The sequence below is a fragment of the Schistocerca gregaria genome, chromosome 7 (assembly GCF_023897955.1).
Source record: "Schistocerca gregaria isolate iqSchGreg1 chromosome 7, iqSchGreg1.2, whole genome shotgun sequence".
In the NCBI taxonomy this organism is placed as follows: domain Eukaryota; kingdom Metazoa; phylum Arthropoda; class Insecta; order Orthoptera; family Acrididae; genus Schistocerca; species Schistocerca gregaria.
The window spans coordinates 233,308,092-233,320,555 of record NC_064926.1 but is presented as its reverse complement, the minus strand read 5'-3'; the positions used below and the strand labels follow the sequence as shown (position 1 = coordinate 233,320,555).

At 42.3% G+C, this 12,464-nt stretch overlaps 1 protein-coding gene across 1 annotated transcript in view; it reads left to right on the top strand.

Annotated features, from left to right (window-relative positions):
- Positions 1 to 575: 575 nt before the first annotated feature.
- LOC126281909 (uncharacterized) overlaps positions 576 to 12,464 on the top strand; it is a 140,460-nt gene continuing 128,571 nt past the window's right edge. The window contains exon 1 of the mRNA XM_049981234.1: positions 576 to 656. Within this exon, the coding sequence (XP_049837191.1) occupies positions 617 to 656 (40 nt within the window). The 5' untranslated portion in view covers positions 576 to 616. The remainder of the gene's footprint in view (positions 657 to 12,464) is intronic.

Sequence of the window (12,464 nt, the reverse complement as noted above, 5' to 3'; positions counted from 1 at the left end):
TCATGTCAGCACGTTGTATTTGTCGCCACCGCGGCCAACCTAGTGTGAGAGGTCTGAAAAGCTTATCATGTCCATAGCACCGCATCTTCTTCCTGTCGGTTAAATTTCGCGTCTGTAGCACGTCATCTTCGTGGTGTAGCAATTTTAATGGCCAGTAGTGTAGTAACGCATTCCGTTTCAGTCGTTTGGTGCTTACACACCGAGAAACGTAACAAAGGGTTGACTGACGCAACGCGATCTTCAGGATGTGTTTTTCTTACCACACAAGCGCAGTGAAGCTACAATCATTTGTTTATTTTTAACAGCCAGTCGTAAATGGCAGCAGCGATGAACAAAAGATATCACCCGTTATTTGGCTTCAGAACTGTGAAAAACTGCTAAAAGCGACATGCGAGTACCCGTGTGTGTTCTACGTGGGCGGTAGCGCTCTGGCGTACGGAATGGGTAAGGTGCCTCTGACAAAGAAAGCGTGCGTCAACATGTCACGGCTGATTTCCCGATAGGGAGACGGGTTATCAGCACGCGCCGCTTATCGCCCGCGCCGTCAATCAGAAGCTTGACGCCTAGGTCGCCATCTCAGTCGCATGCAAGAGTGCCCGACGACGACTACGCCGCCATGCGGGTTCTGTGGGCGCTGCTACTGGTGCTGTTCGCCGGTAAGAACTGACCACTCCCTACATGTAGACAGCCACTCATTTGCACAGTTCTCGCGAAATTGGACAACTCTGGAATGTGTAGAGATTAGATTCCAGGTGCAAGAACATTACTCCTCTGATGCCATTGTGTAGAACTTCTACAGTACGATCGGAAAGTCGCGTGCTTGAAAATAAACGTCTCTCTAAATAGGAGCTACATTGCATTTTCCCATCAGCGTGATAGCACGTAAAGCAAATGAAGACGCCAATGCAACAGATACACGTCTGAAGACTTCTGTAGTAGATCGTAGTTCACTGACAGGTTGACTGAATACAAGGCACATTTATTAGTTAAAGAGACAGATAGCTACAAAAAAGCTGTAATTTTACAAAATGAGGCTTCTACTACTTACCAACGTAATCCTCACCAATACTAACTCACTTGTCTAAAAGATGAACAATTTTGCTTATACCAGATGCCACGACGTCTGTCTTGTTGTTTGAGCCACTTAATCACAGATTGTTTCACCTTATCGTTGTTGCTGAATTTTAGTGAACCAAAAAAAAATCTTGTTTATCAAACACACGTCTCCCTTTTCCTAGCGTTCTTTCAAGGGTCTACACAGTTGAGTCTTGTTTCCTTGTGTTTTGTGTCGTTGCGTTAACTCTTCCCAGATACTTCTTGCACTCATTTTGCGGTACTTCATCTTATTACTGATAACGTCACGAACTGTAGGCAACGCTTAGTGCAGCTGCTTTCGCTGTACGTGTAACAGTAAAAAGTCGGTATTCGCGAATAATGTCTTCAGTGCGGGTTTCAAGCAAATGGAGTTGACACTCCAACTAGCCGGCCAGGACGTTGCTCATCAGTCACTGGTTTCAACCCGTTTTTGAACTTTTTTACCCATTTATGAATATCTCTGCTGTTCACCATATTGAAAAAATCGTTAGAGGATCACCGAACGTTATTCAACTAATGTGGAAACTTAAGTGGGCGCGCCATCGTTAAATGCCATGCTAAGACTATAAACAAAACAATTTTTATCCGTCTGCTGTTCTTAAAAAAATGGTTCAAATGGCTCTGAGCACTATGGGACTCAACTGCTGTGGTCATCAGTCCCCTAGAACTTAGAACTACTTAAACCTAACTAACCTAAGGACATCAAACACATCCATGCCCGAGGCAGGATTCGAACCTGCGACCGTAGCAGTCGCACGTTTCCGGACTGCGAGTCTAGAACCGCGAGACCACCGCGGCCGGCTGCTGTTCTTAGCTCATCCCTGTGACACCGAAGTAATGTGATGAAAGTACAAAACTCCTCCAACTAACTGTTTCATTCCTATATCAGTTTGCCCATTTAATGACGGAATGTCCCTAATATAACGTTTTCCCCAAGAGTTTCATATGCATGTGCTACAGGCGCTTTTTTGTGGGAAATCCAGATGTCACAAAGCCGAACAATTCAGCAATAACGAGATTAATCGGCTGTTTCCGGGAATGCGGTTCAGTTGCTTACAAGCAGATGGAGATTGGGCATTTTCGTGGACGCTCAACAGGCCGAGGTGAAGAAAGTGATGCGGTGTTCGCCTTCATAACGTTTGAGGTAACCAGCTGTCCAGTGTCAGACATCGTATGGTAGTGCTCAGAAAGTAACGCAGAAATTAAATTCTTGTGCATAAAGTATTTATAGCGGACTGGAGGTGCAGGATAAAGAAAAGCGTACAGCGTAATATACATGGTTCCGGTCATTTGTTGACATCCATGGAATCACGGAACTGTACCGTGTTCTTTGATGAGGTGTGGTTTCACCTTATTGGATAGATGAATAGCCAGAATTCGGTCAACCGAAAATTCACGTGCACTGTTAAAAAATTGGAGTGTGGTGTGTCGTATCACGTCGTTCAATAGTGGGGCACCTATTTTCTTTGAAACGTGACTGAATAGTATCGTGTGTATAGTTTATTTCACTACTTGAGGTAAATAACCTTTTTGTTGCTTGCAGAACGACGGTACCACTTGTCGCACATCTGGTGAAACGATACTTTCTTAAGCGAAATCTTATTAATCGGATCAGTTCTAAAGGATTAGGGTCCCCAAGTTCTCTCTATTTAAAGTCTCGTTATTTCTTCCCGTGGGACTATGTTAAGGGAAGGGCATATAAAAACACGCTATACACACTGGCGGAACTATAGAGTTACATATCAACGGAGATTAATGTCCAGTATCAACGCACTCCGTATACTTTGTGAATGAATTATGTTCATAGGAACCATTTTGAGTGTATGTTATAGACAATGTGTTTGATGTAATGAATTAAAATAATTGTTATGCATTTGTGCGACGTTTTTAGATGATAATTACTTCAACCATACCTGTAAAATACAGGTATGGCAAAGCAGTGAACGGCGGAGGGGACGAGTGCATACTGCAAAAGTGTCATTTAACCCCATGTCCATTCCGCGCACTACTGGGTTGTGGAAAGACTGGCTAACACTGCGTTTCCTAGTAAGCACAAATTATTCAAATTTTCTTGTCATGGTAACCGCGCTCAAAGTTCTTGGGAGAAATCAAAAAGGTCCTTGACTCGGTTTGTATTTATAAGACGAATCTCTTACACGATACCCAATTTCTACCCTGTAGCAGCTACCAGTGGAGGTCTTTCCTGCGACGTTCACGCATTCACTGAAAAAATCTGCGATGACTTGCATGGATTAACCGGCCTATTTCACTGATCGTGGTTGGTAAAGATCCAGTTGATGAACAGTAAGACACGATTTTCAGAGGGTCTTCCTGGATATATTACATATTCTTTGGATTATTTTTACCAGCGTGTATTCCCTACAACTACTGTGGTTGTTGCACCTTAGAGTACAGCGGATGAGTGACTGATTCGCCTACTTATTGACAATGAATTAAACTTGCTGATAGGACTGTGAACTGTCTGCCCATATTGGGAGACACGAGCAGGCCTGCTGCTGAGCGGGGCTCGCTGCACTTCAAAGTGATTCGACCTTCCTGTGTACATATACATGGTTCGCGAATAGCGTCAAAGAGATGCTGCCATTATTTTCCGGGCCATTTGTATGTACTGTGAATGGCAAGTGTCGTGTAAGGCATTACTGAGGCACACCGGACGTTAAAGGCCGTTCTGTCTGTCTTTCAGTTGATACTGACGGAATGAGCTATGTGTTCTAAGAGGCCTTCAGTTCAAAGCAAGTACATCCTCCGATATTCTGCAAGGGATTATTTATGTCGCTGATGGAATATCTGAAATGCATAAAAGTAAACCAGTAACCGTCCACAGGCGCTGGGGTACCGACCCACTACTGGGTCATCCTCTAATAATGATGGCATTGGATGTGGTGCGAGGGCGGTCAGCATACCGTTCTCCCGGCCGTTGTCAGTTTTCGTGACCAGGAGCAGCTACTAATCTGTCATGTAAGTCCGTAACTGGCACCACGAGGCAAAGTGCACCCGGTTACAATCCTTCCACCAAAGAAAAAATTCCCAGCAGTATCGCTAATCGAACGCAGGCCCTCGGGAGGATAGTCATCCGCGTTGAGCACTCAGCTACGGAGCGGACGAAACGTAAAAAACAATGGCGAATTGATATATTGAGTAAGTGAGCTCAGTGGCCACTCAATCAACGTAAACTGATACTTTTTCTCTAGTAATGAAATCGGAAATGTAACCATGAAGTTGGTGTTATGAGACAGAGTGTGATCTGAACATACTAGTATGTGTTCTGTCCTGCTGGGTGTTGCGAAGCGAGACATATATTTTTATACTGTAGTACGTATTGCTGATTTGTCTTTCTGTTCTCTTCGTTTATAATAGTGTAATGTGAGATTTTAGGAAATACCACACACAAGTGCAGTGAGATGAACTTGAACACATTTGCAATGTTGTTTCGACGATTTTTGCAAGGAAGATGGAAGATCAGATTTAACACCTCGTCGATATCGAATTTTCTAATGTGTTAGGACTTAACAACTCAGGAAAATAAGAGGCAAACGTGAGAAGCGGAACTAGCGATTCAGCTGTGGCTTCAGGCCCTATAGAATAAACCATACCAGAAATAAAAAATTGGACAACCTCTGTTACTTGGGTACCAGTCTTCATGAATATGAAAGCAACTGCAAACTGTCCGTTGTGACCCTCAATTGGTTAATTACAGTACGCTCATAGCTCTATATTGTGCTGGTATCTTATAAACACACAACTGATCACAGCTTCCGACCGAGCTATGATGATTCTGTGTATATTTTTCACCCTGCGGTGCATCACCGTTCTTCCCAACTGTTCTTCATATCTTTCGTTTACCATAATGCCGTAATACCCCTATACTATATGTAAGGTGTAACAGTTAGCTGTGGTGTCTATAATACCTGAAACTACACTACTGGCCATTAAAATTGCTACACCAAGAAGAAATGCAGATGATAAACGGGTATTCATTGGACAAATATATTATGCTAGAACTGACATGTGATTACATTTTCACGCAATTTGGGTGCACAGATCCTGAGAAATCAGTACCCAACGCAACCACTCTGGCCGTAATAACGGCCTTGATACGCATGGGCATTGAGTCAAACAGAGCTTGGATGGTGTGTACAGGTACAGCTGCCCATTCAGCTTCAACACGATACCACAGTTCATTAAGAGTAGTGACTGGGGTACTGTGACGAGCCAGTTCCTAGGCCACCATTGACCAGACGTTTTCAATTGGTGAGAGATCTGGAGAATGTGCTGGCCAGGGCAGCAGTCGAACATTTTCTGTAGCCAGAAAGGCCCGTGCACGACCTGCAACACGCGGTTGTGCATTATCCTGCTGAAATGTAGGGTTTCGCAGATATCGAATGAAGGGTAGAGAAACGGGTCGTAACACATCTGAAATGTAACGCCCACTGTTCAAAGTGCCGTCAATGCGAACAAGAGGTGACCGAGACGTGTAACCAATGGCACCCCATACCATCACGCCGGGTGATATGCTAGTATGGCGATGATGAATACGCTTCCAATGTGCGGTCACCGCGATGTCGCCAAACAGGGATGCGACCATCATGTTGCTCTAAACAGAACCTGGATTCATCCGAAAAAATGGCGTTTGCCATTCGTGCATCCAGGTTTGTCGTTGAGTACACCATCGCAGGCGCTCCTGTCTGTGATGCAGCGTCAAAGGTAACTGCAGCCATGGCCTCCGAGGTGATAGTCCATGCTGCTGCATACGTCATCGAACTGTTCATGCAGATGGTTGTTGTCTTGCAAACGTCCCCATCTGTTGACTCAGGGATCGAGACGTCGCTGCTCGATCCGTTACAGCCATGTGGATAAGATGCCATCTCGACTGCTAGTGATACGAGGCCATTGGGATCCAGCAGGGCGGTCCGTATTACCCTCCTGAACCCATCGATTCCATATTCTGCTAACAGTCATCGGATCTCGACCAACGCGAGTAGTAATGTCACGATACGATAAACCAAACTTTCGATAGGCTACAATCCGACCTTTATCAAAGTCGGAAACATGATGGTACGCATTTCTCCTCCTTACACGAGGCCTCACAACAACGTTTCACCAGGCAACACCGGTCAACTGCTGTTTGTGTATGAGAAACCGGTTGGAACCTTTCCTCATGTCAGCACGTTGTAGCTGGCGCCACCGGCGCCAACCTTGTGTGAATGCTCTGAAAATCTAATCATTTGCATATCACAGCATCCTCTTCTTGTCGGTTAAATTTCGCGTCTGTAGCACGTCATCTTCGTGGTGTAGCAATTTTAATGGCCAGCAGCGTATATAGATAGTGCGTGTAACGGGTATAAGTACAGTTATTTATATTGAAGACTGAGGATGGTGTGCTGAACACATCATATCAGTATTTACGTAATTTGCAGACTAATAACACTGTTCGACATGGGTTCTGTTTCTGATATTAAAGTATGTGCTTCTAGACCATTTTACCGTGGGAAATTCAAATATGTAAACAAAATATCGTTGTCAGGGATACTTTTTATGTAATATGTATATATATGAATATTCACAATTCATGGCATACACAGAGACATTACAGAGCAATACGGGTATGTTGCCACATCCGGTAGTGATAGAACGTGATAATTTCTTGTGCAACAGCAGGTGGGAAGAATCAGACATCATTAGGTTATCCCCCGCCACACCTATGTCATTAAGACCACCTGAAACATCTCATTAACTCGGAACGGCAACAGCCATTCGCTGCCTCTGCAGTAAAGCTTCACGTCTCCTAGGGGCAGGTGCATCGAGTTTACAACAGAGGTGTTTGCTGCAATTTGTGCCAGTCTTAGTGAGTGGGTGTTTTGGCTGACTAGTAACTGTCTCTAATATTTCCGAACACCGTTGAATTTTTTAGTCCCTGTGTGTAAACTGATTGAGCCTGGTGCTGAAGGTAAAACGACTGCTTGTTTCTACACATCAGCATTCCTCTAGTTCCCTACTATTAATTTAATACAGGTGTATTACCAAAGTGGTATTCTTAAATTTGCAGAAATGGCACATCGTTATGGATGTCGATATAAACTGGACAACTTCTGCTGCATCTGTGGGAAGTTCACTTTTGCCACAAATAGAAAGGAAATCTGTTCAATCATAAAGAAAGCATACAAACATTACTTTGGAGTAGAGGTAGTAGACCAAGATGAAGAGTGGGCACCACATTCTGTTGTGCTAGATGTTACTGCAAACTAATTCAGTGGTGAAAAGGTAAAGAGAATATGGCGTTGTTTGCTGTTCCCATGGTGTGGAGGGAGCCTAAGGACCATGTTACTGATTGTTATTTCTGTCTAACAAAAATTCAGGGTTTTAAAAACAAAAAGTAAAAGAGGCACAGTGTTTACTCAGATCTGCCTTCAGCGAGAATGCCACTGCAGCATTCCGACAACCTTCCAGTACCTTGACGAGCTCGAGGTCTAATTCCGAGTGACAGTGAAATAAGTGGTACTGAAGAAATCACAGATGATAATTCTTTATATCACTGCACAAGTGAGTCATCGTCACATTTTTTAACACAGGCAGATTTAAATGATTTAGTACGTGATCTAGGACTAAGTAAACAAAAGGCGCAGCTGCTTGGTTCAAGATTACAAGAGTATAATCTACTGCACCAAAGTACTAAAATCAGTGTGTCCAGGCACAGAGAACATGCCTTTATTTCTTATTTTTCAACTGACAAAGCACAGACATTTTGCAATGACGTTGCTGGCCTGATGAAAGTGCTGAACTTCACTTATATTTCACAGGAGTCGAGACTTTTCATAGATGCATCGAAAACAAGTCTGAAGGATGTTTTGCTCCATAACGGAAATAAAATACCCTCTGTTCCAGTAGCTTGCGCTAGTTTGACAAAAGAGAATTACGAATTCGTACAAAGGATGCTAAATTCATTAAAATACAATGAACACAAATGGAAAATATGTGCAGATTTCAAGGTAATTGCTATGGTACTGGGAATGCAACAAGGCTACACAAAGTATGCCTGTTTTCTTTGCGAGTGGGATAGTCAAGACCGAAATTCTCACTACGTGAAAAAGAAATGGCCTAGGCGAAGAGGGAAAGTTGGCGAAAAGAATGTACAACGTGAAAGTCTGGTAGCTCCTGAATATATACTACTTCCACCGCTTCATATCAAACTTGGCCTGATGAAACAATTCGTGAAGGCCATGGATTCAACAGGCTGTGGGTTTGCATATCTATCTACCAAATTCCCCCGTCTTTCAGCTGCAAAAATAAAGGAAGGTGTATTTGTGGGCCTACAAATCAGGGAGCTGCAGAAAGATGCAAATTTTGAAGCATGCTTAACTGATAAAGAAAAAACCGCATGGGACTGTTTCAAGATGGTGTCGGAAAACTTCCTCGGAAGAAGAAGAGCTACTAACTACAAAGCAATGGTGAAGGATATGATCAAAGCATATCAGGATTTGGGGTGCAATATGTCTTTGAAGGTACATATGATGGACTCTCATCTGGACTACTTCAAAGAGAGTTGTAGTGACGTATCGGATGAACATGGGGAAAGATTCCATAAAGGCATTTCTACCATAGAAAGGCGCTATGGAGGGAAGTAGGTACATTCTATGTTAGCAGATTATTGCTGGAATATCATTCGAGAGAAGAAAGATTCACAATACAAGAGAAAAAAGTGATGTGCATTACAAGGCAGTGGCTCATTGTATGTGAATTTTCTGTAATTTCTCATGTCAAATAAATGCTTCAAAGTGTACCCACAAAGGTTACTGTGTTATATGTTAGATCCCACCCTCCACTAATGTGATGAACTTATAACATCATAAAGATGTGCATTTGTTTGTCGATTTTCACCTCACGTTTGCTGCACTATATCAGAAACTGAAAAGAGAAATAAAATTGCGATTACTCAAGAACTATCCCTGACAGAAAAAAAACAAAAACAGTTTTCAATTCAGCACTCAAAATACAACTAGGATCACAATATTTTTTTATCAGAAATAGAGAAAAGGTTTTTTTTGTAGAACAGTGTAATTATAGCTATTAGAAGTAGTATGTTTTTAGGATGGTTAGTACATCCAAGTACACGGGGCAAGAGCAAGCCATTAATGTTTATTTTTCCCTAGGCAGCAGGCCAGGTGTTGAAGTATGGACGCAAAACGGTTAGTCTATAACGAAAGGCCAATCCACTTAATGGTGCAGCTACCACCCTGCAGAAAACGTCAGGTTGCAATGTTTGCGAGGTGTATGTGGTAAGACTGCTCAACGCGGAGAAAAAACAAGCAACACACTTACGTGTGTACATATTAAGGTACCACATATAAAACTATCTGCACTTATACCCGTTGCACGCTGTTTGTATGTTGCAACTAAATTCCCTGTGCAGGGTTACACCAAAACAAGAAAAAAGTCCAATAAAATAGTCTATGAATTGCGTAGCTCAAGGGCTATGAGCACTTGTTCAACTTCGATACTGTCAACCACATCTCTTCCAGTGCCAGCTCTTTGCTTTCCATATTCTGGAAGCAGGTAGTATGGATCAAAAGAAGAAAAAATTATTCGGTGAACATGGACTCTAAAATGCATCCTTGAAGAGCTGAGAGCACTTATTCAACTCTGCTACTTAAGCCACATCTCTTCAACTAAACAAGTGGTCATCGCTCTTATAGTATGCATTTTAGAGACTTTTTTCTTGTTTTGTTGTAAGAAACCTGTCGTCAAAGTCCGCAAAGGAAAGTTAGCTACATATTATATATTTTGTGTGCTCTCATTAGTATTGTCCTATTGCGTGTGCAATATTCAGGGGAAACCAGAACTTCCCCTCAACATTTCGGAGATTTTTAAGCGATATTTTCTGAATAGTTCGGTGTAAGGGACTCGTGATCTCCGGTGGCTGGTAACAGAATAATTGCATTTCGTTCTTTTCTTTCTTGCATTTATTTTTGCACCTGTGTCGCACTGAAAATACCTGCTCAGTAGTGAAAAGGTCGACAGTTGGAGCCCTGTGTCCTGTTTGGGAACTAAATCGTTCGATTCACCTACGGTACTTGGTGTTGACAAGAGTAATGTCCTCTTAACCCTGTGCTCTAAAGCTTGCATTCAGTATGTCTCCGTTCTGTCTCGGGATTGTTCCTCCGGTAATAATGATACACTGCGGTGTGAATGGGTTGGCTTATGAAGAGTTGACTGATATGCATTGCGTGTGTGGCTACAATGAATGGAATAACAACCAGAGTAAATCATTATTACATTACTACTATGTAACGAGTCACCAGTGACCACGGGTCCCTTATACGACAATACTCAGAAAATATTCCTGAACAGCCTCTGAAATTTTTTATATTAGTAACCACAGTGCTAGGCCTAAAACCAAAATGGTCGTCTCCTAACCTACTTCAATTTTCTTTCCTATTCTTCAACATAGTACTCTCATCAGTATTTTTTAAGCATATATCGATTAAAATCTAAATGACTAATCTTCAGTTCACATTTAAATGCTTGGCAGAGGGTTCTTTGAACATTTTCAGACCATTTTTCTACCGTTCTTCAGTCTAACAGCGCTTGGGGGAAACTGAACACTTAAATCTCTTTGTACTTGCTCTGTTTTCACTTATTTTATTATGATGACAATTCTTCCGTGCGTAAGCTGGTGACAGTAAAATATTTTCACATTCAGAGGTGAAAGTTGGTCACTGAAATTTTGTGAAAAGATCTCGCCTTTGTTTTAATGATTGCGATCCCTACTCGCTTATGACAGCCGTCACACCCTCTCACCTTTTTCGCTACAAGTCAAAATGAGCTGCCGTTCTTTGAAATTTTTCGACGTCCATCGTCAATCCTATCTGGTAAGGATTTCATACAGTAGAGCAATACTCTAGCAGTTTACGGACAAGCGTAATGTAGGTCGTCTCTTTAGCAGATCTGTTGCATCTTCTGTGTGTTCTACCAACAAAACGTTGGTTTGCCTTTCCCAGAACATTATTTATGTAGACGTCCAAATTAAGTTGTTCGTAATTGTAGTTCCTAGGTATTTATTCGAATTGACAACCTTTAAATTTGTGTGATTTGTTGTGTAATGGCAATTTAACGGATTGCTTGTTGTACTCATGTGGATGACTTTTCCTTACACTGGGACAGCTGCCATTTTTCGCACCGTTCAGATATTGAATATAAGTCATTTTGAGTTTGGTTTTGATCACCTGATTACATAAGTATACTGTAAATAACATTACCAACTGAAAACATTCTACGGGGGAAGATCAGATTGTCTTTTAAATCGTTTATGCAGATAATGAACAACAGGGAGCCTGTAACACTTCCTTGGAGAACGACAGACATCACTTCTGTTTTACTAGATTATTTTCCGTCTATTACTACGTACTATGACCTTTCTGAGGAGAAATCACAGATAAAGTCGCACAGCTGAAGTGATACTCCATAGGCAAGCGATTTGATTAGAAGTCTCTAGTAAGGAACGGTGGCAGTTTGAGACCCCCTATCGATAGCATTCAGTACTTCGTGAGAATAAAGACCTTGTTGTGTTCCACAAGAGCAGTATTTTCTGTCCTTGCTGACTGTGTGTCAATACACCGTTACCTCCGAGGTAATTCATAATGTTCGAACACACTATATGTTCCAAGATCATACTGCAAATCGACGCTGGTATATGGATCTGTAATTCAGCGGATTTCACGTATTTGTCCGCAGCTCGTGGTCGTGCGGTAGCGTTCTTGATTCCCCCGCCCGGGTTCCCGGGTTCGATTCCCGGCGAGGTCAGGGACTTTCTCTGCCTCGTAATGACTGGGTGTTGTGTGATGTCCTTAGGTTAGTTAGGTTTAAGTAGTTCTAAGTTCTAGGGGACTTATGACCATAGCTGTTAAGTCCCATAGTGCTCAGAGCCATTACACGTATTACTTTTCTTGAGTATTTGTGCGATCTGTGCATCTTTCCAGCCTTTTGATATAGATCACTCGTCAGACGAGCCGTTGTATGTGATTGTTAAGCACGAGGTTATTATATCAGCATACTCTGAAGGGAACCTTATTGGTATGCTGTGTTGACAAGAAGGCTTGTCTTTAAGTGCTTTAAGAATATCTGCTACTAAGTTACTCATGTTGGTAATTGTTCTCGATTCGAATTCTGGAATATTTACTTTGTCTTCTTTGTTAAAGGAATTTCGGAAAACTGTGTTTAACAACTACGATTTAGTGGCGCTGCCATTGGTTATATTACCATTGCTATTCATTTCATCATAACTGACTCGCAAGCTACCGAAACGGTCTCACATCGAAAGAGTTGCAGCAGGCTGCCGAATACCTCGGACGGGA